Raw genomic sequence first — 22,955 nt, 5'->3', positions numbered from 1 at the left:
CCCGCTGCGCCTCGCAGCCACCGTCCCCGCCGGGATCGCACTCCCCTGCTGCACCGTGCCGGTGCTGCGTCCCGCAGCTGTGGCACCCCATTGATATCGGCCACCTGTGCCTCTGCACCCCGTTAGTAACAGACCCATTGAACATACAGCAATTACACTCATTGCTGCTGCACCCCAAAGCTGTTGCACCTCACAGTCAGCATTGCACCCTGCCGATAACGCACCCCACTGCTGCTGCACCCCATTGCCATTGCACCCCACTGCTGCTACATCCCATTACTGGCGCCCTATCACTGCCGCACCCCATGGCTGCTGCACCCCAACAGTTGCACTGAGCGGGAAGGGGGACACTTTAGGTCTCCCCGAGGTGGGACCCCGGGGGTACCCGAAGGGGTGTCGGACGGAGCGGAGAGGTGCGGCAGAAAGCAGCTCCAGGCAGGCTGCGCCACCCCGCCGGCCGCCCCCCGCCCTCTGCCGCCGCCAGCGGGGCGGTGCATGCCTGCGCGGCGGGACGGCCCCGGCGGCCGCAGGAGCCCTCCCCTCCCCCGCCGGGCCGCGGCCGGCCCCCGGGCCGCACCGCACCGCACCGCCCCGCACCGCCGCGCCTGCAGCGCCGCCGAACAGGAAGGGCCCGAGGTGAGCCGGGACGGGGGTCGTGGTCCCGCCGCCGGAGTGGGGCGCTGGGCGAGAGCCGGGGGGCGGTGGGGCCGCGGTGGCGGCGGGGAGGCAGCGGGCGGCGGAATCGTGCCGGAGCCGCGGGGGTCCGCAGGGACACGGGAAACACACACGGGCACACAAAGACACACTGCCCAGTTGCACACGCATGCACACGCACACAAAGACCGAGAGCCCAGTATTGCACAGGCACACACAGAGACACACACACCCCTCTGCACCCCCCCCCCCCGCCACCTCCATGCCACTCGCTCAGATCACGGGGCCCCCCACCCCCTCACATCAGGGCTGGCGTGGGCCACCCCAGCCTGAGTGTGCACGGCTGGAGATTCCTCAGGGTGCCGCGCCAAGGGCAAAGCACCCCCAGGGAATGGCGTTTCCTTACTCCTGATGGGATTTTTGTCCCGTTTTCCAACTGGGGTACGTGCCCCTTGCCCTTAGCCCTGCCCCGCAAGCCCTGATGGGGGCGAAGGGCTCCAGGAGGGTTGCTGGAGGGTGCTCAGGAGTGGGGAGCTTCCCCCAGCCGGATCTGGCTGGGGAGTGGCAGCTGTGGTTTGTTTTCTGCATGTTCCTGTATCCAGAATTTTAGCGGTTGGACATCCATTTGCAGTTGTAGAAGGTCAAAAGCTGCGCTTGCCGTATCCTTCTCTGGGACCTGCCAGTTTGCCAGATTGCCTGCTGCAGGGCCTCCGGAGATGGTGCAGTGATAGGCTTCTACAAAAGCTCCTTGTTTTTTAATAAAAACAAAACAAACCCACAGGAGCCAAAAATAAACCTGCAGGAGCACTGTCCTGAGCTGGGATGGCGCTTGGGCTTTGAAACCAATGCAAATTCCCCTGGTTTTGCCACCCCAGTCTTTCAGAGCTGCTTGCCTGTGGTGCATGGCCCTGGCCACTTCTGTGTGCTGAGGGTCTCAGCTTTCTGGGGTGGAAGCAATGCAGCTCTTTACTCTTTTAGTCCCAGCTGTTCTGGTTTCTGACTCCTTCTCTGCCACCTTTCGTCCAACCAGGGATGGAGCTCGGCACAGCGAAGCTTTGGAGGCCCTCGGCAAGCAAGCAGCCCACCCAAGGAAGACAGCACAGGATTGTGGTCTGACCCACACAGTCGGTACGGCACCTCACACCATGCTGCCAGTGACCCTGACGGGGCTGGGGTGCTGCTGCTGGGAGGGCTGGTGGAGCCAGGTGGTCCTGCGTGGAGATGGGAAGTGAGAAGAGGGTGCTTAAATGGAGGTCCCAGAGGCCTTGGGTCTGAAAATGCCCTCCTTGTCCTGCCCTATAATAGAGGAGAGAGCAGGCACAGATGCAGATTTCTTTGGTGTGCCCCATAAAAACACAGCAAAGTAGGTCACTCGTGCAATAAGAAATGAAGCAGCAGTGTTGTTGTCCCTGGAGAAGGCAGGTGTCTCGGTGGTGGGGCTCTGGTGATGACCTTTCCGCTGCAGCGAGGAGCCAGCCCAGGGGTACTGGCTGGGTTGACGCTGTCCTGCAGCGCTGGCTGCTGCAGTGGGGGCTGATTTTCCCTGCAGGATCAGGCCTCTCCTGGTGGGGCAGGTGAGACGTTCCTCACCCTGAGCTGACTTCTTCCCCCTCTCTTCCTCTGCTCCTAGGTGGGGCCATGAAGCTGAACGAGCGGAGCGTGGCCCACTACGCCACCTGCGACTCACCCACTGACCATGCTGGCTTCCTCCGCAAGCGTGTGGAGCGGCACCACCACCATACCCACCACCACCACGCCACCTCCTACCAGCGCCGCTGGTTCGTCCTCAAGGGCAACCTCCTCTTCTACTTCGAGGAGCGGGAGAGCCGGGAGCCCATGGGGCTGGTGGTGCTGGAGGGCTGCACCGTGGAGCTGTGCGAGGCTGCTGAGGAGTTCGCCTTTGCCATCCGCTTTGACGACGCTGGTGCCAGGGCTTACGTGCTGGTGGCTGATGGGCAGGCTGCCATGGAGGCCTGGGTGAAGGCAATCTCACGGGCCAGCTTTGACTACATGCGCGTGGTGGTGAGGGAGCTGGAGAAGCAGCTGGAGGAGGCCTGCAAGAGCCTGGCCGCTTGCCGCAACTCACCGCGGAGGTCCTCCTCCTCTGGCAGGAAGAGGCACCTCTCCAACCCCGCCTTGCAGCCCCTCCAGGAGAAGCCCACCATCCTGGAGAACGGTTACTCCACGTGGGGCAGTGGCGGCAGTGTCCCTGGGGGGACCACCTGCCCCGACCGTGATGGGGGGCATGTGAAGCCCCCGCCCCTGCCTCCGCGCCGGCGCTCAGCTGCTGGCAGCACCGCAGTGTCCCCAGCCATGCCAGAGAGCCCAGTGTCACCAGACACAGCCTGCTTCTCCAAGCTGCACAGCTGGTATGGGCAGGAGATCGTGGTGCTGAGACGGGAGTGGCAGGAGAGGCAGAAGAGGGGACACCCATGACCGAGTCACAAGCCACTGGCCAGCTGATGCCCAGCAGCCTTTCATGCAGGAAGAGTGAAGCAAGGGATGCTGCTTGCTCCCTGCCCTGGTTGGTGGCTGAGTGTTTGGTGCATGTGTCCTTCATGGGGCATGTGGGATGGACCTGGGTCTTCCCCAAGCCTCACATTTTATGTCCATGAGGCTTTAGTACCAGGGGAGCCACCTTTGAACTTTCCTCCACTGGTGATATGAGGTGTGGAGGGGGCCCAAATCGGGACATACGCAATGAACCTCACCCAACAGGCTTGGCCCGTGTCTGTCCTGGCGTTGTGGATGCTCTGGGAGCTTCATTGCCTGCCCTTCCTTCACAACTTTGTTTTGGTTTTGTTTCTCAGCGTGGAAGTTTGCACAGGTCAGCATTTACTATTGTCTGTGGTCTTGCACCGAAGTCCTACTGCCTTTGCTCTTTCGCCACAGATAAGGCTGGGCTCTTATGAAATGCCACCAATGGGCCACTGGCCTTGTCTGGTGTCTCTCACCTTGTGCCTCCCTTGCCGCAGGACACTTGTGAGCCACCCTGGCTGTGGCTGGCCCAGCAGTCAGGGCAACAAGGACTGGGCTCTTGCATTGTCTTTTTTTTTACTTTCATCTGCACTAACCCTCCTCCCTGCTAAATCCCTCAGGATGTGGATTTCAGGGGTTTGCATCTGTCTCTTTGGGCACCTGAGCTGAGCAGTGAGGAGACACTGAACCTGCTCTGAAGCAACAGCGAGGAGCAGGAGCGCTCCAGGGCTGATCTGGACTATGTCAAGCAGTAGCCAAGCCTGTTAATGTCTCCACTCAGGCCTTCTCTGTTCCAAAACAGGGATGCTAGAGCCTGTTTGCCTTGCCAGGGGTGAATTTCTCAACCTCTGTGCAGACTGTAGCTCCTGCAAAGTGCCATGTAGGGCTCAGCCAGCTCGTTGGGCAGCTTGCCCGAGATGGCATATAGAGTCGTGCTCTTGCAGAGCCTCTCTCACTGTTGTGGCTCTACCCAGCTCCTGGCAGAGCTGTGCCCTCGGAGGAGCAGCTCTGGAAAAGCAGGGAGGAGGAGGGGGCTGGCCCCAAAGTGGAAGCGTGGGAGTGAGTTACAGGTAGCACTGACTGCGTGTCAGCAATGTCTGGGCTTGCCCCTCCAGCGTCAAACCCATATCACTGCTGTCTGCTGGTGCTTCCCTCTGATTTCGTGTCAGCATCACTTGGGCTCTGTAGCACATCACATCCTCCCGGTGGGTGAGGAGGGCTGCGAGGAGGTACGCCTGTCGCCTCACCACAGAACTGGACTTGTCCTTCACCTGTAGGTCAGAAACCTTGGCCACAAGGCAGACGGTACAAGCAGGGGGGTGCTGAGTTCAGGGGCTGCAGCACCTTGGAGATGGGGTTCATAAATCTCCCTTATCCTCGGGGCAAGGGCTGCTTTTCAAAGCAGAAAAAATATGTGAAGCAGTCTTGTACTTCCTATCTGACTGTTAAACCTGTTTTTATTGTCCTGTTGTATTAAGGAGCCTTGCTTGGAAAGCAAGAGGCTATTCCAGGTCATGACTGGTAGAACCTATTTGCTTTTCTGGAGTTAAACACGCTCATCTTAATATTTCGCAATAGCCAGTAGAGATTGCCAATGCAGAAATCAAATGACTTCCATTAACTTTTGGTGCCTTTGAAAATATACCTCTGGTAGTTTTGGATTATGAGCTTCCAGCCTCCTGCCTAATTATGGCTCAGTGGTATATTAGAGGAAATCAGATCTCAGATCAGATATTACAAATGTGACTTTGGGCACTGGGAGTGTAACCTTCACATACAAGTGATGCAATCCAGTTCTTTCTGGTTTGCATCTGTATTTCTTCGCAGTAGGGATGTTCAGGTTCAGGAGGATTATTTTTGTTCTGCTTTTTAAGTGAAATCAGTTTGGAAAGACCAGTAGCAGGTGGCCACGGGCCAGTGCCCAGGCTCTGCCAGCAGCCCAGCTGGCTGGACTTAGGGGCCAGCTCTGCCTGCTTCCCTGCTGCTCAGATGGTTCAGTGCTGCAGCATTCTTGGCTGGGAACCTGTCCCTGTCCCCATGGCAGGGCAGCAGCATCAGGGGATGGCACTACCTGGTACCTCCTCACTCTGAGCGTGGGTATTTTGGGGCCAGGGTCAGATTTGGTAAGCATTTTTCTCTTTGTCATTGTCTACACAGAGAGAAGATTATTCCTGATGTCTCACACTTACATAAGGCAGCTTGACTGTAAAGATTTAACTTCCAAACTAAATCAAAATGTCATGGCAGTTCCTACATGAGACCCAAGAATCACAAGTGACTTGAAAGAGAAAATAAATTAACAAAGCCAGTTCTGTCAGAACTGGAACAGTATTATTCATTTGAGGGCAGTTTCACTTTTAAGAAGCTTAGTTTGCTTTAACAAGCTGGGATTGTGCTAGTAACACTACTAAAGAGCTTATATTTAATGCTTTAATCTGTCCCATTCAAATGGCACAATTTCCACGCTACCTGTCTTTGCATTAGTACATATCTCAACTAAATCCTGCAAATGAGGCGCTGCGCTCTGCTTTCTGTCTGATCACATTTGGAGTAATTCTGTGTTTTATTCTGCAGCACTGAGAAGAAAATGACTGAATCCTAAGCAGTATTTGTGCTCGGCCCAGCTATCCGTGCCTGGGCCTTTAGTAGGTCTCCAAAGCGCTGTGCGACTTCGGATGCACTTGGTCAGGGTTCCCTCATCATCCCGCCCACATAGCAGGGATGGCCCTTTTGTGAGTAAAAAAAGCCATAATTGGAGCCATGCCCAAATTTGCGTGGGAGTACAGGGTTTTTTAATGACCACTGCTGCTTGCTTCGTTAGGCAGGAAGCACCTGGGTGCTCCACCACCAAAGCAGAGGCCATCGAACCAGCTCAGCTGTGGATCAGTGGTGCTGGCAGTGCCTTTGAAGCAGCCCGCAGGCAGAAGGTTGGGATTTCAGCTTCCTGAGGTTGCCCACGCAGCGTCCTCTCCTGTCTGCAGGCAGGGATTGGTACAGGAAAAGCAGAGTTTTTGTTGTCCCCTACAGCAAAATGAGACTGACTGCCACACACTGTTTTTTCTCCGATCATTCAGGTTTGGACTGTTTCACCTCCCACCTTCACTTTTCCTTCTTATTTTTTAAAAATAGAAAATGAGTGGGCAGCACAAAACAGGTTCCCTAAGAATTCACTAAAGCCGAATGGCTACTTTTCTTGAAGTACTTAAATCCCTTTCTAAGAGCTTTATTTGGCATAACAATGCCAAAGCAATGAGAGAAAAATGCTAGAATCTGAATTCTTGAATTTAAAAGAAATTGAAGACTAAAAGGAGGGAGATTCTGACATGGGCTTTGTAAGCTGAGCAAAAAAAAATAATTCCAATCCTGCTAAAATAGTTGATGAAATCCTTCTGTTTTTCCGAGGCTTTGATTTCAGATTCAGGCCCATAATGTAATGTGTTATTGCTGCACATTTAACTTCTTATAAAACGGTGGTGATGGCTGCCACTGAACCCAGGTCCTAGTAGTCAGAGTAACCTCAGGATTTTACCCACTTGGTGAACATCCACCACCAAGATCAGACATTTTGCATTATAAGAGCTACTGCATTAATAGTTCGGGGGTGGGTGACCTCCCCGTCTTACCCCTCTGAGCGGCCTTTGCAGAGACATTTAAATAACTCCTACAGAAACGCACAGGGCACGGGTGCAGTTCCCGTGTCGGTGGCACCTTGTGCAGCACCGAGCGTGCTGCATGATCTGCACAGTTACACTACGAGCCACCTGCAGAAACATTCCTGCCTTTTGAAGTGCTTATGTTTTGGGTAGATGACCTGTTCTTATTTTAAGGGGTGGTTTTGCATGCGCCTTTTGTTTTACGGGCGGAACTTGTATTATGCATTTAAAAGACATTGTTACCGTTTGTATTTCCTGCCGTGAAGCCCAATAAACCGCTGTGATTTGTAACCGTGTGCGCTGCCCACGGAGCTGCGAACGCCTGACGCCCGCGGGGTCTGCAGGGCCCGGCGGCTCCCGCCCTGCCCGTTCCCAGGGTCACCGTGCCCGGTCTTCCCCTGGCGGGCGGCGGTGAAGGGCTGCGCGGTGCCTCTCTCCCGGTAGCACGGGAACCCCGTTGTGGGGGGAGGAGAGGGGGGGCGCCACGCGGCCAGGTAAGGCGTGGCCTCGCCCCACGCACGCGCACCAGCGATCACGCCCGGCCCCACAAGCCTCGCGAGAGCCGGAGGTCCCGCCGCCCCGGGTGACGCTTCGGCTCGGCCGTTACGGGAGCCCAGCGAGGAGCAGGAGAGAGGAGGATGGCAGCGGCAGGCGGGCGGCTCCTGGCAGTGGCCGCGGCTTACTCGGGGCGGGCGGGCTGGCGCGGGCTGCCTCGCAGCCCGGTCGTGCCACTCGTGCCCTCCCGGAGCGCCACCGTCACCCGCAGTGGCGCCATTTTGCCGAAGCCGGTTAAGGTGAGTGAGGGGAGAGCGGATGGGAGAGCCAACCAATCGCGGCGTAACGGATGGCAGCGGTGGCCAATCAGCGCGAGCGCATCTGATGTGGGCGGGGCGGTGGGAGTGAGTGACAGGTGTAGGCTAATGAGCGGCTTGCTGTGGGCGGGGCGGGCATGCTGAACCGCTGGCCAGCGGGAGGGTGAGGGGAGCGGCGCTGAGGGTCTGGGCGGGCCGAGGCGCTACGGCACGGCACGGCACGGCACGCACCTGTGGTGGTCGCTGTACCGTGAGGTGGCGATGAGCACTCGCTGCTTCTCGCTGGCCACGGCTCTCCTTCCTAAGCCGCTGCTGTTACCTGCACCAAGCCGCCTGCTGATTCCTGCTCCTCCGGTACTGGAGTTCGTATGGTAAAGTGTGAGGCGGTGACGGCGGGCCCAGCACTCGGGACAGCAAAACGTTCTTCCCGCTGCTCCCGGGTCCCCGGCGCGCCTGCGGGCCGGGAGTAGGTCAGCTCAGCCACTGTGCCCCTCGCTGGTAAAGTTCGTTCTTTCCTCCTTGGCTCCTTGCAGACGCCGTTCGGCCTTCTGAGGGTGTTTAGCGTTGTGATCCCTTTCCTGTATGTCGGGACTCAGATCAGTAAGAACTTCGCAGCCCTGCTCGAAGAACATGATATCTTTGTCCCAGAGGACGATGACGACGATGATTAACGGGTATGTCATTAACATCACCAGCAATCTAATTATTTGGGCTTCCTGTTTGGCTTGGGGCAGTGAGGAGAACGTTGGCCTAAGAAATAACTCAGCAGCAGCTTTGAAAGACACGTTGCAGTTAAACACAGGGACACCTGCAGCTGTATTGCCTCTGGCTATGAACATTGGAATAGGCCAGGCTGGTACCTGAATGGCAAATCTCCACGATATACATTCATTAGACATTGTAATAACTTGATGGCCTTTTAGATCTTGTCATTTGAATCAGAAATAAAGTGTAGTCAGTGAGGGTCTATACGAGAGACAGAAAAGAAAGACTTAAGTGTTATTACATTTGCCTGGTAAAAAGTCTTCTGCTAACTCAAAGAATGACTGTTTTAAAAGATAATGAAATGGTGATACAGAAGTGAACCAGGTGAGAGAATTCCAGAACCCACCAGAACAAACTGTCTTGTGGGTGTAACAACACTGATCTCTGAAGTAGCTGGACCATTCAGACTCGTCAGATAAAGATGAATTATTTCTGCTTTTCCTTTATCTAATCTACACTTCCCTCCATTTTATGTTATTCCATTTGGCTTGCCCCACGTAAAGTTTTGAGTTTGGGTGTATTTGATTCTTTTCAGAAAAAAGTTGTTGTTTTAAAGAACTTGTTGTAAATCTGTCATTTGTTGTTATGTATTCTGTTTGATAAAGAGATTTTCCTGCATTTTTCCAGCACAGCTAAAACCAGAGAATTAAAAGGCTGTAAAGATCGCAGTGCCCTGTTAGAAACTCCTTTTTGTTAGAAACTCCTTTTTTGTGGGGAGGCACAGACTGGAGCGCTGTACAGTGTATCTGAAGAGTAATGGCTTATTATTCTATTTGCAGAACTGTAATGGAAGAACAGAAGGGAGAAAACCATTGACAAAGCAATGGTTCCAACATCTGTCACCTCTGTTTTGTCCTTCCTAAAGGGGACAGGGGACTCTGTGTCCCCTTTGCCAGCGATTGTCCTGCATGTGTCTGTATGACAGGAATCTGTAGATCAGGGTTAAGAAGTGCTTGACAAGGCCCTGCATCCTTGCACACACACACACGCTCACCTCATCAAAGACTGCTTGGGATTCCTTTTATTAGCAATATGGGAAAACACACAATTAAACATCAAGAGATTGAGATGTGTGACTTTGGTCGTGTGTTTTTATAGATTATGTGCCTGTGATGTAGCAATTCTGTCTTAACCTTCCTACCTCTGTACGTCTGTGCCAGTAAGGACGCTCTCTACCTATTTATTTCCACTTACAAGTCCTTTCTGTAATTCAGTACTAATCCACAGCATATGACGGGAATCCAGGAGGAAGCAGTGGAGTCATATTGGAAATGGCACCACTGTTGAAATAATGTTGATTTACAACCGAGCACTGTGCAGGTGTGTCTGATGGAGACTGTATCATTAATTTCCCCTCACTGAGGGTTAAACACAGTATTATCATTGCAGAGCTAAGAGTAGGTTTTGTAAATGGTGAATATAAGTGGCAAACTAACTTGCGGATGCATTTTACAGCATGAAATCTGTGAACAGTGAAAATATCTGCACGCTCTGGCTCCAGGTACTTACTATTTCCTTGGTAGTTCAGAACTTCCTTTTGTACAAGCCCTAATATACTTACTTTTTAAACTGTGTATAAACTTCAGCAATTCTTCTTGTAGAAGTATTTACTATTGCAATTAAATCCTTGCATAATAGACTTTAAAGGTCTTCTCTCCTGCTAGGGCACGCGTAGGCAAGCTTCAGTCACATTCGACCAGCTGTTTCCTCAAGCACTTTGAAAGGTTAAAGTCAAATTATTTCTTTTTAATTTTTTCTTTTTTATTTTTTTCAAGCCAGCAGTGTCTCTCCCATGCTTTCTGCTCAGCTGATCTGGCCTCTCCTCTTGACTGCCCACTGCTTCCTTCAGTATTCTTGTAGCTGTCACAAAAGTTTCTTTTAATGTCACGCGCATTAGCACCGTGTTTGTTTCAAGCAGATGCATTTACTCCTTTATTGCTTGTCACTGCTTTTGACATTTGCTCTAACACTCCAGCTCCGATACTGAGCGCAAAGGGAACCTGCCACCTGAGTGACCCCAGAGCTGGCAGGTTCTTGAGTCACTCTGTATCTCAGTTGCCCCCTCCTTCTCTAAGGCCACTCAAGAAGTGGTTGCTCCAGTTTATCGGCTCTTGCGGGTCAAACATGTCCCTGCTCCTGTCTTCTAAACTGCCAAACTCCTGTCACTGCTTTAGTCCACGGTCTCTCGTGGCCTTTCCTGTGTTCCTTCTTCAGCCCTGTCCTAAAAAGCACCCCAGGCCCAAAGTTCCTAGGTAAACAGACATACGTACCCCTGAGGGGTGCTCCTTTACAGCCCGCACATGGGGAAGAAGGCCCCAGTATTCAGGCCAGGATAAAAAGCAGCTTGAGAGCACTACAGGCATTCAGTGCTGATCACACATGGGGGAGCTCCAGCACCGAGTGACCTGCTGAAAATGTGTTTTATCTGATTAAAGAGGTTCTCCTTACCCTTCTTGAGAGGGAGCTAGTAATTCTTGATGCAATTAAGGAGGTGATGGTAGGACATCTTCTGCTAGGCATCAGAAGCTCTTACAGAGCCTGCCTATTCTAGACAACAGTACAAAATGCCATTTTTCCAGGTAATTTCACTTTGCAGCAGAGAAATGGACTCTGCTCATCTTTTTATTGCACAAAGGGCTTTTTTGGGTTATTGGATCTTATGCCATTCTCTGCGAGGAAATAAACAGAGAATAGTGTCCAAATAAAAACCACAAGGTCAGCAAAGTCATTGCACAAAATTGTAAAACACTGCATGAATACAGACGGGCCTCAAGCACTAAGAACATTTTTGCTGCTACAGTGGCTTTTCTCAAGGCCATCTCTTCCAGAGAGCAAACGCAAACACACACACACACACACGCGGCCACGGGCCCCACAGAGAGCTCCACAGCCAGGTTGTGTTGTGGTTATTCAGCAGAGACTCCAGGGCACGGGATGGGACAAACTCCCACCAAACACACGTTGGCAAAAACTAGGAAGTCGCAGATCTTCACACAGGTCATAATGACTTGCTTTGGATTTGGATTTGGATTTAGCCATTAGACTCCTAATATGCCATACAATCTTTCTGTGTAGGTTTTTTCCTGCTGTACAGAACTTTATTTGTAACACAAGGCAGGAAGACAGAGTCAATCTCTCAGGGATCGTGGCCTGCATAGAATTTGGACAGAAAGTCTTTAGGCCGTGGGGTTTCAGTCTCATGGAAATACCTCATGATGTGAGTCCTCTGCTTCCACACCTGAATCGTTTCTTGAAGATCCATTTTTCCCTGCACACAGATAGAAGAGTTTTAGACTAGCTCTCAGTTAGAGCCTGATTCTAACTATACAGCACTACAAAAGTTATTTGAATGCACTTAGAAACACCCTTAGGATAGCTGCATCGACAATTCTGTACTCCTGAAGACTGCTTGCGTCACCTACACTGTGACACAAATACATATACTGTACCTGCCCTGTGCCTTTAAGTAAAATTGCTGCTAAGTGCTTGGCACCAGTATCACTACCACAGAGATTTGAACATAACTTCTTCGTGACTCCCGTCTATGAATTATTGTTCTGGTTTTGGAGGATGGCAGCACAGGGCAGCATGAGACTGCCTGGAACCGTCACCTACCCTATTTATTGCCTACGATCCTGTTTCCAGATTTGTTTAATCATGTAAAGACAGACCAACTGCCTTGAAATGCAAGAAATACAACAGGTGAGCATGGCCATCCTTGGTTGGAAACCTTCTAATGCATTACAACTGCAGAGGTTATTGTTGTTCAGACCCGCTTTGAAGCCTTGCCCAACTCTTGGTATGCTGGTTATTGCTTCGCACCAGACAGAACCACACGTATTGCAGACTCAAGATGTCCTGCCCCTAAAGCCAGCCTCCCACCAACTACTGCCACTCTAACATATGTTTTGGAATAGGTGAAGAAAACCACATCCCAATCGAAGGAGCTGAAAAGTCCTTTTTAATGGTACACTAGCTAGCACCATCTTTTTGCCCTATCTTTGACTGCCACTGTTTCCAAAACAAACCAACCAACCACAACACGGTATTTAAACTACTGTTTTGCTTGCCGTCCTGTGCAGCTTCAACAAAACAGGAATAACTTGTTTGTACCTTAATAACCAGCATGTCTATCACCCGTGGATCTCTAACGTGGGCATTCTTCATGAACATCTCCCGCACCTTGTTACGCCCCTGCTTCACCGTGATGTCCAGCTGGTACAGGTGTACTACAAGAAACACAACAGTCACAGGGGTCATCTATACTGCTTTTCCTCTTTCCCACTGACAACGTGCAGCTCAACCCTACAAAACACTACACGGTCATTTGTTCCTGCAGTGCCTGCCGGCTTCACTAACACAATTAATTGAAAGCTAATAAACAACGCGGCCACGGTATCAGTCCCAGAGCAATTTTAAGGAGACAGATCACAAAGCCACCGTATCCCTATTCTGGGAAATCAAAGCTCACTTCTCTTCTGCTCCGCTCGGGAAACCAAGTGGCGAGCACGGCGCGACGCGACCGGCGCTCGCCGTCCTGGGGCGGCCGCCGGGGCAGGCAGGGCCAGGCAAACCCGGCTGCGCCAGGCCGACCGGGCCTGCGCCGCACCGGGAGCCCACAAGCCCCGAACGGCCGTGTCCACCGGGCCCACAGGCAGCGGGGCAGGGGCCGGGGCTGGACAGCGAGGGGCGAGGGACGAGCCCTCACAGCCGGGAGTGACCGAGCACTTTCCGAACCCAACGGCTGCGGGGCGGCCGCCACGACCTTGAGCTCGCGCTCCCGCCCGCGCATGCGCGACCGGCTCCGCGCCCTCACCGGCGTTGGGCACCTCGCGGTACCAGGCGCGGTACAGTTCCCTCACGCGCCGCTTCGCTTCGCCCAGGTCCCGGCTAAAGATCGGCTTCACCGCCGCGGACACCGCGCCTTTCCCCGCCACCGCCATCTTGCTGCAGCCGCCGCGGCGGCGACTGCTCCGAGCGCTGCGTCCCGCCCCTTCCCCGCCGCCGGCAGGACCGCACGCCCGAACGGCGACCTTCTATTGGCCGGCGGCGCAGTCACTCCAGCCTTTGGGGCGTGGAAAATAGCGGCGGCTTGCGGCCTCCCATGTGATTGGCCAAGAAGAGCGCCAATCCCCGCTGGCTGCGCTGCTCTGCTCCCCTTGCCCGTTATCAGCGCTACGTTTGTGTTTTGCAATGATGTGTTTGTTCCCTTTGGCCTGCGAAGTGCCACACCAGTTCATGTTTGCACATGCAGGTTGGCTTCTTTTCAATGCATTCTTGCATGCTAGAAAGACAGTCCCTATTCTAGGTACACCCACGCCTTTTATCCAAAGACGTGATTGTTGAAATCTGTTCTGCTTAAAGTTCATTTCACCAACAGCTTCTTTTCAGAAACACCTCTCTCTGCTGGACACTATAAAGCCAAGTCTGTGCTCATCATTGAGCCAAGCACAAAAGCAACAGTAAAAAGACCTTGAAAGAAGCGAATGGGGTGTTGGCTGCAGGGAGAGAATTGTGGAGTATGTGAGGCAGGTCTGAGAGAACCACAAGGAGGAGAGGGTGGCAAAGAACACTTTTCAGATCACTTTTATTCTTTTGGATTGTTTTATCGATGAAAAGCATAAATGTGCAGCTCCCACTGAAGTAAAAATCTTAACAATGGTATTAAGTATTTGCATAATTCAATAGCTTTCATAGCTTCCAAAACTGGTATTGGAAAGATAGATGTGAATGCGGATTTCTTGAGCTGTGATTATGCATAGAAGCTCCTTTATGCTGTGGTCTTTTCAGCTATGTGGTTAAATGGTAGTTACTACTAATCTAAATATCTATGTATCCTAACACCTTGTAAAACAATTTGTCAGGAATATTGAAGGAAGAAAGAGAAAGGTAGCTCCGAAATCTACAGCTGTGCTGTCTCAAACAGTGTAACTCCGTCCCTTTGTGAGCTCCAGGCCTGCCCAAGAGCTGACTTTATGTAATGCCAAAAAAGAAAAAAGCAGTTTTCGGGACCTAGTTTGGGAAGGTGGTAAACCTAAACACCAGGATTTCTTTTGGAATATGTTGCTTCTGTATTTCACAAATGACCCCAGGGTTGTCTTTTACCCAGGATACGCTTGCATTTCAGTAAAGTCATTCAGGACTAACAATTCTCTCAGTAGCTGTGAGCTCAGTGAACTGCTGCTGCCACCGATGAGAGCCCAAAGTAAAGCAGAGTTGGCCCATGAGACATATTTGTACTGGAAAGCTGATCCTGATTTGTAACTTGCTGTGGCTGTCTGATTCAAGATTCAGGACTGGAATGAAGCTAAACTATATCTGTTGGGCCAGATCCTTACTTTACAGAGCTGGGGACATCTGTGCAGACTTGAGAGATCTTGAGTGGAACCTGGGATGATCCTGCAACATTTCTGACAAGGGTTTGCTTTGGTGGGTGTCTGTAAGAGGAGGGAGAGTGATGTGCACTTATCTTGGGATTGCTCGCACCAGGTACGGGTGCGGGGAGCTTATGAAGGCAAAGTGACCATCCTCCCGTGGCCTGGGCTGGTCCTCAGGGAGAACAAAGGTGAATTTCTGCAGGAGAGTGGTAAAGAAAATAAACAGCTCCATCCTGGCCAGCTGTTCCCCCAGGCAGACACGGCGACCTGCAAGAGAGGGAGTGAAAAAGGATGTTAAACCACACTGGAATCACTGTGGAAGGAGCAGATCACCCCTCTCGCTGTGCCCCTGATTTGTAGCTGGATCCTCCCCTCAGATTTACCTGCTGAGAAGGGCAGGAAGGCCTCTGGTTTCACAAACTTCCCATTCGTATCCAGGAAGTGTTCGGGGTAAAACTCATTTGGCTTCTCCCAGACTGTCTCATCCTTCAGCACGGAAGACAAGTTGGTGATGATCGTCGTCCCCTGCGCTCCTCCACAAGAGGAAACAACTGGTGTGAGAACAGCAGCATTATCTTGGCACAATGGACCAGTGCTGGTCCCTCTCTACTCCAGGTCTCCCATCTAACAGCAACCATTGTTTGGTGCTGCAGAATAAGACACCCACCTCCTCTTGTGTGCCTTATTTAAACTAGAGGTAAAGCAGGGCACTTTTCCAATGGCAGATGGTGCCGGCCCTGTGCTCTGAGGCATCTCAACCCTTGCAATTCGTATCCTCACAAAGGACATTCCGTGCAAATGCCAGTTTCACGGCGACACAGTGGAAACAGCGTCTGCTGCTCAGATCCTCCTGGACTTGTTTTATAGCTGGAGGGAAAAAGCTGACTGACAAGGCTTCAAAACCCAGCTTTCACAGGGGGCAGGGGAGATTGCAAAGCTCTCCTGTTTCACATGTCAATGTTCTAAGCTAGAGGAGATATCACAAAGCTAAAACCAAACAAACCAAAACAGTCTTGCATTGCTACCAGTGCTGCCAGGGCAGCCGCTGTCACAGCGACAGTGGAGTGAATGCCAGTGGCATCTGAATGGCATCAGAGATTAGAGTTTTAACTAGTGGCATCTCAGGAAAGCCAGTAAGCTGGTGCTGTGTGCCTCCAGAAAGCCCTTTAGGCTCGGTGCCTTTCTCCTTCCAATACAGGCAGGGCAGTGGGTGTCACAGCCCATTGAGAGGAAAGTGAACCTTTGCACTGACCTGCCACTGCAGCTGGGTTCCCACACAACCCGTACAAACCTAGAGCACAAATGTGACCGTCTGCCTGGCCTCAGCACTTCAAAGTGTTTTGCTTCAGTGCTCGCCAGTGATTCTGACTTGGGGATGGGAGTGCAACAGAGTGCAGCAGAGTTGCCTGGGGTCACCCACACCCCAGGCCTGGATCTGCACAGGGAGAGGATGTGCAATTGTCTATCTGGCCACGGTCACCTTGGGAATGAAGAAGCCTTGCAACTCAGTGTCCCGGTATGTCCTATGTGGTACTCCAATGGGAACGACATCTCCACAGCGTTGCACTTCATGGATCACAGCGCTGGTGTAGGGCATGCTCACTTGGTCCTCCATGGTGGGTGATCTCTCTCTGCCAATCACCTTATCAATCTCTGCTTGGACCTTACCTGAAAGCAGCACAGCGAAGGAATTAGAGCACCCTCAGATAAACAGAAGGGGCTGGTACAAGCTGTAGAAAGCTTGGCAGCATGAGATTGTAGACACTGGGTGAGAGCAGTACAAGCAATTAGAGAAAGGAAGACAAACTAGAGAGGAATGCATTTGTTTTCAGTTGCTGGGAGCCATCTGTATAACTATTCTTTATGCCTTTAATGTCACTCAACATGCTACCTTACCCATGCTCTATGCAGCTGAAAGGGTATCTGGCCATGCAGCACTGGAGAATTAAAACAGATTAGCATCTATTCCAAATGCTAGAAAGAGGGTACTCTGGCCACTAAAAGCCCCCAAGTAGCCTTCAAAATGAAATCAAGAGCAAACTTGCCCTTCCAATTCCAGTGTTTTTGCCAGGGCTTCCCCGCTGACATCGGTCCCTGCCCTGTAAGTGTTTCTCCTGGTTTCTGCCAGACCAACAATCGCCAAAGCTGTTCCTCATTGCCACCAACCCAAACCGCAGACAGCAGATGTTCAATCTCACAGAAGAATGAGGGTTGAAGGTGACACACCCCACCTCTGTCCTCTCACTTACTCTGTATTTCTGGGTGGAGAATCATGTACAGAACTGCCCAGCGGAGGGTGGTGGAGGTGGTCTCAGTCCCAGCTCCAAACAAGTCTGCGGTCACCAGACGAAGGTTGTTATAGTTGAAACCGCTCTCTTCAGCAGCCTTGCCCTGCAGAGAGCAAACAAGGAGGTGACTGGAGCTGGGGCACTTGCTGGGAAAGAAGATGATTGTTCCAGGGAAGTTCTGAGAAGCACCAGATCTGTTTTTGCTGACCAAGAAGTTCAATGGGAGAGCAGAGCAGAACACAGGTCTGCGTATGACTGATGTACCTTGGAAACCCTGTTATCTCCTGTACTTGAAGGTCATCAGTCGCCTCCTGTATCCTGAGGGATGAACGCTAGACCCACCTTCAGGACAGAAGTGAACGCCTTGTGCTCTCCACTCCAGCAGACCGCAGGCCCCTGCACAAGCCGTAATGTTCTCCCCGAGAGGAGGTGGAACACAGTTATTCAAGTTTGATCGGATCATAAATCCCACACAGTAGAGAGGAGGCTGCACTGGTGTGGCAAATGCAAAATTAACAGTATTTTGAGGGGGTTATCTATAGCTATGCATTACAGATTCTCGCTGCCTCTGCCCTCCTGTTTTCTTACAGTTGGGGGAAAAAAAAAAATCAGGGTATCACAGGTGCCTATTAAGTCTGCAACACCAATTTCAGCAAAACTGGTCTCTCATCCAAATGCTAATTGAGCTCAAATTTGCTAGCATATGAGCTTTGACAAGCGCTCTGCATGAGTTCATCTGCTTGTCTTTTGTAATCCTCTTTATACTTTTCTTTCCTAGGGACTAGCGTCTGTTAAGTTATTCTGTATATTTTGATGCTGTTGGAATATGGATAGCAATTAATAAGGCATTTAAGACTCAACTGGTATCCCAATAAAAGATGTCTGTCAAGGGAGCTGTGGGGCTGACCTGACCAAAGTTAACCCAGTAGAGGGATTTAGCAGGGGACTTCAGTGAACAGAAGAGAGAGGTGAGTTGGTCGGGCTCACATCCACCCCCAAATAGTGCTGCTCGGTGCAGAGCAACACAGATGACGTTGCTCTGTCCCTGTGAGCTGTGGGGCTCATGTATGGACTGGAGGTGCCTGGTGCCCGCGGCACAGCAGGGTTGGTTATGCAGCACAGCAGGGCTCGTTGTGCAGCACAGCAGCCCGGCCTGAGGACTCAGATGGCGGAAGCAATTTGCAGGCAGAATTTGCTACTATTGGACATCTGGCACTTGAAATTTAGTGAATCCATATGCAGAAACATACGGTGGATGGATGGGCTGACGCACGTACCTTTGATTTTATACTGACTTTGTGTGTGACTGAATCAAAGATGCCTTTTAAATTCAGTGAGGTTCAGATTTAGGCCTTTGTCTGATCTATAGGGAACTAGTTGTTGGCAAGCGACTCTAAGAGACACATCCTGAAGGAGATGCCGACTTTCCAAGCCATAACTCGGTTTAAAGGCAGGCTGTGGACTGGACAACGATACCAAAAAGCCCGTCTGTTTCTGTAGTTTTGTAACCAATTTTGAATCATCAGTCACTAAGGCAGTGACATACACAGAATCTTGTGTGTTGACTTGTCCCCTGGTGCAAACTTAGAAATTACCGAATTCTCAATTATTGCCTTTTAAATGCATTCAAAATGACATAGGCTGGAAAGAAGCAAGTTGTTAGACTCTGAGGGGAACATGAAGATAGAAAAGGAGAACAAGGACATCAGCAGATAATATGGTCTCTTCAGACAATAAAGGAGGTTACAGCATTAGAAGTTCACAGCCTCCTTCTCAAGATACAATGTGGAATGAAAAAGTAGGAAAGAAGTAAGAGGTTTTATACAGCTTTATGAGGAAGTAAGCTTCTATCAACAAGCTTAATCAGGCAAAGGAATTGCTCCTGGACGCTGAGGTTCTGCTGGTGTCACCCTACCTTCTTCATTTCCTTTAAAAACTCATCGGTGAAATCTCGGGTGTAAGCAGGGTTCCAAGTCTCCATGTGCTTATGTACGAACATGTCTGTGAAGTCCATGAACTCCTTTTGCCCTCGAAAGACTTTCTGTAGCAGTCCAGGGATGTGCAACAAAGTGGGCACCATGTTAAGAAGCTGGGATGTCAGAACCAGAGAGACAGAGAAGATAATATGTGATGCAAAAAGAAAAATAATGAAATCACAATGCTCTCAAGCAACAGAGGGCAGCTACTTACAGAACGTATTATGCTTTTGGTTTACCTGAGTCAGGAATCCAGATCCTTCCTTCAGGAATTTTTCAAACAAATGTAACAGCTTCTTGAATGTCTCATCACCGTAGTTGAAACGCTTTCCATAGATGGTGGTGCAGATAACATTGCAGACTGCATTGTTTACAAGAAAACGTAAATCGAAAGGCCGACCTAAAAATGGAGATGGAGACCAAGCAATGGAGCAAAGCAACACTGAGCTGTTGGACCCCAGCTGTCAGCAGCGAGAACATACAGATGCCTCCTTGGTGCCTTTAAGAGAAAAAGCCCACAAACCACTCAAAGTACAAATGCATCATTCTAGAGAGTAAAGATCATCTCATCTCCTCCCGCTACTTGGTGTGTCCTTGTTTAAAGGAGAAAACTCCCAAGAAAAGCTGAGTTGCAGGGTTGTTCTGTAACTTGACAGATAACACTTTGCTTTGTGTCTAGATGACAGGCAATGTGCTGTGAAAACTCTCAGCTGCACTTTTATGGCAAGTGATAATATCAATATGTTTCCCAAGACTTCATAAAGGTGATAGTAATCCAGCTCTGGGAATAATTATATTTTACCTCTGTATTTCTGTTTATTTCCTTTTTGTTTCCTGTTTCAAATGGATTAATGTTACAGTAGCCCCACTGTGTAAAGTGGCTTCGAAGTAGAGCCAGGTCACTAATGCATATAGACTAGAAAACTGCGCTGGCTTAGGAAGAGAGCACTGCGTGCAAACGAGAGTGGCTGCAGTATTACTTCTCTCTGCATCACTCTATTGCCTTTTCTCTGATTTTCCCATCCCTCTGGATGTGACCAACCTTCTTCAGAACTGATTGCAGAGCACAGAAATCCCGCTTCCTCCTTCACTCGCTCCTCCAAGGATTTCTTTCCCATCCCAAAGTTCCTCAAGGTAGAGAGCGTGAATCTCCTCAGTTCCTTCCAGACGTGTCCGTATCTCGCCATAACAATTCCTGGAATTACAGATGAGCAAGAAATGTCAGGAGCTCTGACCCCGTATGTCAAGCAACTGGAGAATCACTAGAGAATATCAAATGTGAGTTTGGAGGTACAGGTCTGCTTGGGTAGATGAAGGAGTCTGATCTTGTACGGCTTGTTCATACAGCAGTTCTACAAATGGATTACTGCACCTTCTAAAGCATGTGCATGGCTGGTGAAGGTAGAGGGGGGGGTTCAGGGAGAGCAACAAGTGCTGCTAAGGATAAAGGAATCGCTCCGCCCAACCCTTCAGTGTTGTGCCCTTAGCTTGTGTGAACTGGGCAGCAGCTCGTGCCACCGCACAGGAGCTGAAGATGAGAGGTTGTGGGCTGGATTCTGTCTTGGAAAGAAGTTACCATTTTTGTCTGTGATGACAACGACATGCACATAGTGTGTGAGCATAGGCACTAATCACTGGGCGCTGGGAGCTACCAGCTCCAGTGCTGGCAGGAAAGTTGTACCACTCGGTGTCCTAACGCTGGTGAAGAGCTGTGTGCTAGCACCTGGACCTGTAACAGTTTCTAACAACCACTAAAGGGAGCCCCCTTTTCATAAAATCTGACTTTGTCACCACCAAAGGGTGACAAGACATACAAGGAGGTTGACTGGAAGGCCATGAGAAGGTGGCATCACAAAATCTTCCATCTCCCCAGTGTCCCCTGTGCTAGTGTCAGCAGGGATTGCCCATTTCCAAGGGACTTGCCTTCAGCTTTACTTCCATAGCCCAGATGTTCGTATATGGGCACATCTGGCCGGTCAGCAAAGTCCTCCGATCTGTGGACCAGGGCTTCCTTCACTGCTTTATACCCGTTCAGTACCACCATGTTGGTCCAGCAGTTCTGGAGATTGAAGACATTTCCAAACTGCTTTTGAAGCTGCCAAGATAAAAAAGTACATGCCTGAAAATGAGTTGAGTGTAACGTGAAAAATATCACCATATCCTTCCTTAGTGCCCTTATTTTTTAATGATTTTTGAGGTGCTTTGATTAGGAGACCTTCAGGTGCTCTTTCACCTTTGCAGTGCGGCAGCTCAGAGTGGGGCTAAAAAGCAGCTGAAGCAGAGATCAGTGCTCTGTGAGTGGAAAGACTTAGAAAGCGCCTGTCCTGGCCAAACTGTGGCCATGAGCTCTGTGCAAGTATTTTGGATTTTGTCTGACAACACAAGGTCAAGGATCTCTCTGGGGGTTTTGAAAGGCTGCATGCTCAACAACAAATTATTTCCTAATACTTGTATTTATTTTGATCTGAAAGACTAGTCAAGTTTTGAGTCAGTCTGCTTCTGTTAGAAGGAAGTACTGATGATAAGATATGTAATTTTTTTTAATACGCATTTGTCTCTAAAGATCTACCCAGAGCCCGGTTTCCAGAAACAGGTTGGAAGAGGTTTCTCCCTAAAAGGAGCGTTACACATCTAGCAAGACAGGTAACTGGCACACACCCTGCGTCTATTGTGATCTGTAAGACAAACGCTGCCAGCAGGATGGGTGCACAGGTGAGCCTGTCACCTGAACGCTCACCCTGGGAGCCTCCCATGGAGCCTCCTCCGGGCAGACAAGACCTTGACTGAACACGGACTGCCAGGCAGGCAGGTCACAACTCCCCTGCCAGTCAGTAGCACTGAACAAAGGGCTCGGGAGCGTGTAAGCAAATCATAGAAACGCTATCTTTAGTTTCTGCATTGGGCAGATTTTGGACTGACAGCTGAACAGTGCCTTCCTATAGAAAAGGCCCTTAGAATTTGCAAACGGAAGCACAAAACCCACGTGGTTTATCTGCGGGGGCCAGCACTCACCTTGTTGAAGGAGAGGTGGGGGTTTTGGAAGTCAACAGACAGCATGGTCCCAATGAACGGCAGCGACGTTGGGCCCGGCGGGTAACGGCTCCACTTCCTCCTGCGCTTCGTGAAGTCAAGAACTAAAGTAAAGACCGTAAGAAAAACTGCCAGTATAGAGACGTTGCTCAAGTAGGATGACAGCTGGGACCCCAGCCAAAGGAGCAATGCCATTTCCTAGCCTGTCTCCTCCTTGGTCTTTCTCTTTGGACCCAAGACTGTCTCTGCCTCCTTTTGCCCTTCTCTCCTCCTCTCCCACTTCCCTCCCCAGGCAGCTGCCCTCTTCTCCTTGCTTTCTCCTCTTCCCTACGCTCTTTTTCCGTGTTCCTGCTCCTCCTCCCGTGCAATTGCTGGCTTTTGATCAAACCCAAAGCTCCTCCTCTGCTCTGCTCTGCTCTGCTCTGCTCAGCCTTGGGGTGTGGTGATGGGGGTCATCCCTCCTCTTTCTCCTCCTCCTGCGAGGCCAGAGCTCAGAGGCCTCTGTGTCCCTGCTGCAGTGGCAGGTTCTGCAGTGGTGGCCTCGGTGGGACAGGGCTGGGTGAGGACCAGAGCTCTGGGTGCCCTCTCCCACAGCCGAGGTGGGATCGCAGTTCACAACAAGCAATTCAGACTTGCTGCATTCTTGTGGGGCGACACTGACAGAGTTGGTTTGAATCCGTGTTGCCTTCTTGTTTGTACAGAGAAGTCAAGGGAGAAGCAGCTCCTAAATGCAGATCATCCAGGTTTCTGTTTGCAGGGCTGAGGATTTGTTCCATTGGCCCTTGAGAAAGCTCAGGTTAGGCCAAGCTTTCCTGTACTGAAAGCATTTGTCACAGAAATTAGCCTAAAAGGGTGACCTGAGACTTTAAAAATCATACATGTTTCTGGGAATAACAATCTTTATCCAGCTCCAAATGTCAGT

The 22,955-nt window shown here is 50.8% G+C and overlaps 4 protein-coding genes across 6 annotated transcripts; 2 read left to right on the top strand and 2 right to left on the bottom strand.

The window, feature by feature from the left end:
• Nucleotides 1-96: 96 nt before the first annotated feature.
• PHETA2 (PH domain containing endocytic trafficking adaptor 2) lies at nucleotides 97-7,076 on the top strand. 2 transcript variants are annotated; one of them, XM_065045784.1, is made up of 3 exons: nucleotides 97-636; nucleotides 1,685-1,782; nucleotides 2,285-7,076. In XM_065045784.1, the coding sequence occupies exon 3, from the start codon at nucleotides 2,293-2,295 to the stop codon at nucleotides 3,088-3,090; it is 798 nt and encodes a 265-aa protein (XP_064901856.1). In that variant the 5' UTR covers nucleotides 97-636; nucleotides 1,685-1,782; nucleotides 2,285-2,292; the 3' UTR covers nucleotides 3,091-7,076. The 2 variants fall into 2 exon arrangements, with proteins under 2 accessions (XP_064901856.1, XP_005515005.3); XM_005514948.3 differs by lacking the exon at nucleotides 97-636 and having other exon boundaries at nucleotides 1,468-1,782.
• A 242-nt stretch (nucleotides 7,077-7,318) lies between these two features.
• SMDT1 (single-pass membrane protein with aspartate rich tail 1) lies at nucleotides 7,319-9,429 on the top strand. The gene is made up of 3 exons (XM_065045826.1): nucleotides 7,319-7,579; nucleotides 8,131-8,271; nucleotides 9,142-9,429. The coding sequence occupies exons 1-2, from the start codon at nucleotides 7,424-7,426 to the stop codon at nucleotides 8,266-8,268; spliced, it is 294 nt and encodes a 97-aa protein (XP_064901898.1). The 5' UTR covers nucleotides 7,319-7,423; the 3' UTR covers nucleotides 8,269-8,271; nucleotides 9,142-9,429.
• A 1,997-nt stretch (nucleotides 9,430-11,426) lies between these two features.
• Nucleotides 11,427-13,409, bottom strand: LOC102097443 (NADH dehydrogenase [ubiquinone] 1 alpha subcomplex subunit 6). Its single transcript, XM_005514928.4, has 3 exons — nucleotides 13,179-13,409; nucleotides 12,476-12,591; nucleotides 11,427-11,630 (listed from the first exon to the last, which is right to left on the bottom strand). The coding sequence occupies exons 1-3, from the start codon at nucleotides 13,303-13,305 to the stop codon at nucleotides 11,499-11,501; spliced, it is 375 nt and encodes a 124-aa protein (XP_005514985.1). The 5' UTR covers nucleotides 13,306-13,409; the 3' UTR covers nucleotides 11,427-11,498.
• Nucleotides 13,410-13,933: 524 nt separating this feature from the next.
• Nucleotides 13,934-22,452, bottom strand: LOC102097622 (cytochrome P450 2D14). Of its 2 annotated transcripts, XM_065045716.1 has the most exons (9): nucleotides 22,016-22,452; nucleotides 20,927-21,098; nucleotides 20,046-20,198; nucleotides 19,243-19,403; nucleotides 18,943-19,116; nucleotides 16,989-17,130; nucleotides 16,220-16,407; nucleotides 15,123-15,264; nucleotides 13,934-15,006 (listed from the first exon to the last, which is right to left on the bottom strand). In XM_065045716.1, exons 1-9 carry the CDS (start codon nucleotides 22,226-22,228, stop codon nucleotides 14,828-14,830), a joined length of 1,524 nt encoding a protein of 507 aa, XP_064901788.1. In that variant the 5' UTR covers nucleotides 22,229-22,452; the 3' UTR covers nucleotides 13,934-14,827. The 2 variants fall into 2 exon arrangements, with proteins under 2 accessions (XP_064901788.1, XP_064901792.1); XM_065045720.1 differs by lacking the exon at nucleotides 15,123-15,264 and having other exon boundaries at nucleotides 22,016-22,437.
• Nucleotides 22,453-22,955: the final 503 nt, after the last annotated feature.

The sequence above is a fragment of the Columba livia genome, chromosome 1 (assembly GCF_036013475.1).
Source record: "Columba livia isolate bColLiv1 breed racing homer chromosome 1, bColLiv1.pat.W.v2, whole genome shotgun sequence".
Classification (NCBI taxonomy): domain Eukaryota; kingdom Metazoa; phylum Chordata; class Aves; order Columbiformes; family Columbidae; genus Columba; species Columba livia.
This window is presented reverse-complemented; position numbering and strand designations above follow the sequence as displayed.

What these genes read in the sequence shown, in the direction of transcription:
- LOC102097622 (XM_065045716.1), bottom strand. Translation starts at nt 22,228, where the DNA reads ATGGCATTGCTCCTTTGGCTGGGGTCCCAGCTGTCATCCTACTTGAGC. An exon ending in GATCTGGATTCCTGACTCAG is followed by an intron (nt 19,117 to 19,242) that starts GTAAACCAAAAG and finishes CTGACATCCCAG; the next exon opens with CTTCTTAACATGGTGCCCAC. An exon ending in TTTTAAAGGAAATGAAGAAG is followed by an intron (nt 17,131 to 18,942) that starts GTAGGGTGACAC and finishes TGCTCTCTGCAG; the next exon opens with GGCAAGGCTGCTGAAGAGAG.
- PHETA2 (XM_005514948.3), top strand. Translation starts at nt 1,611, where the DNA reads ATGCAGCTCTTTACTCTTTTAGTCCCAGCTGTTCTGGTTTCTGACTCC. An exon ending in TGGTCTGACCCACACAGTCG is followed by an intron (nt 1,783 to 2,284) that starts GTACGGCACCTC and finishes CTCTGCTCCTAG; the next exon opens with GTGGGGCCATGAAGCTGAAC.
- LOC102097443 (XM_005514928.4), bottom strand. Translation starts at nt 13,305, where the DNA reads ATGGCGGTGGCGGGGAAAGGCGCGGTGTCCGCGGCGGTGAAGCCGATC. An exon ending in CCGCGAGGTGCCCAACGCCG is followed by an intron (nt 12,592 to 13,178) that starts GTGAGGGCGCGG and finishes TGTTTCTTGTAG; the next exon opens with TACACCTGTACCAGCTGGAC. An exon ending in TAGACATGCTGGTTATTAAG is followed by an intron (nt 11,631 to 12,475) that starts GTACAAACAAGT and finishes ATCTGTGTGCAG; the next exon opens with GGAAAAATGGATCTTCAAGA.
- SMDT1 (XM_065045826.1), top strand. Translation starts at nt 7,424, where the DNA reads ATGGCAGCGGCAGGCGGGCGGCTCCTGGCAGTGGCCGCGGCTTACTCG. An exon ending in TTTTGCCGAAGCCGGTTAAG is followed by an intron (nt 7,580 to 8,130) that starts GTGAGTGAGGGG and finishes GGCTCCTTGCAG; the next exon opens with ACGCCGTTCGGCCTTCTGAG.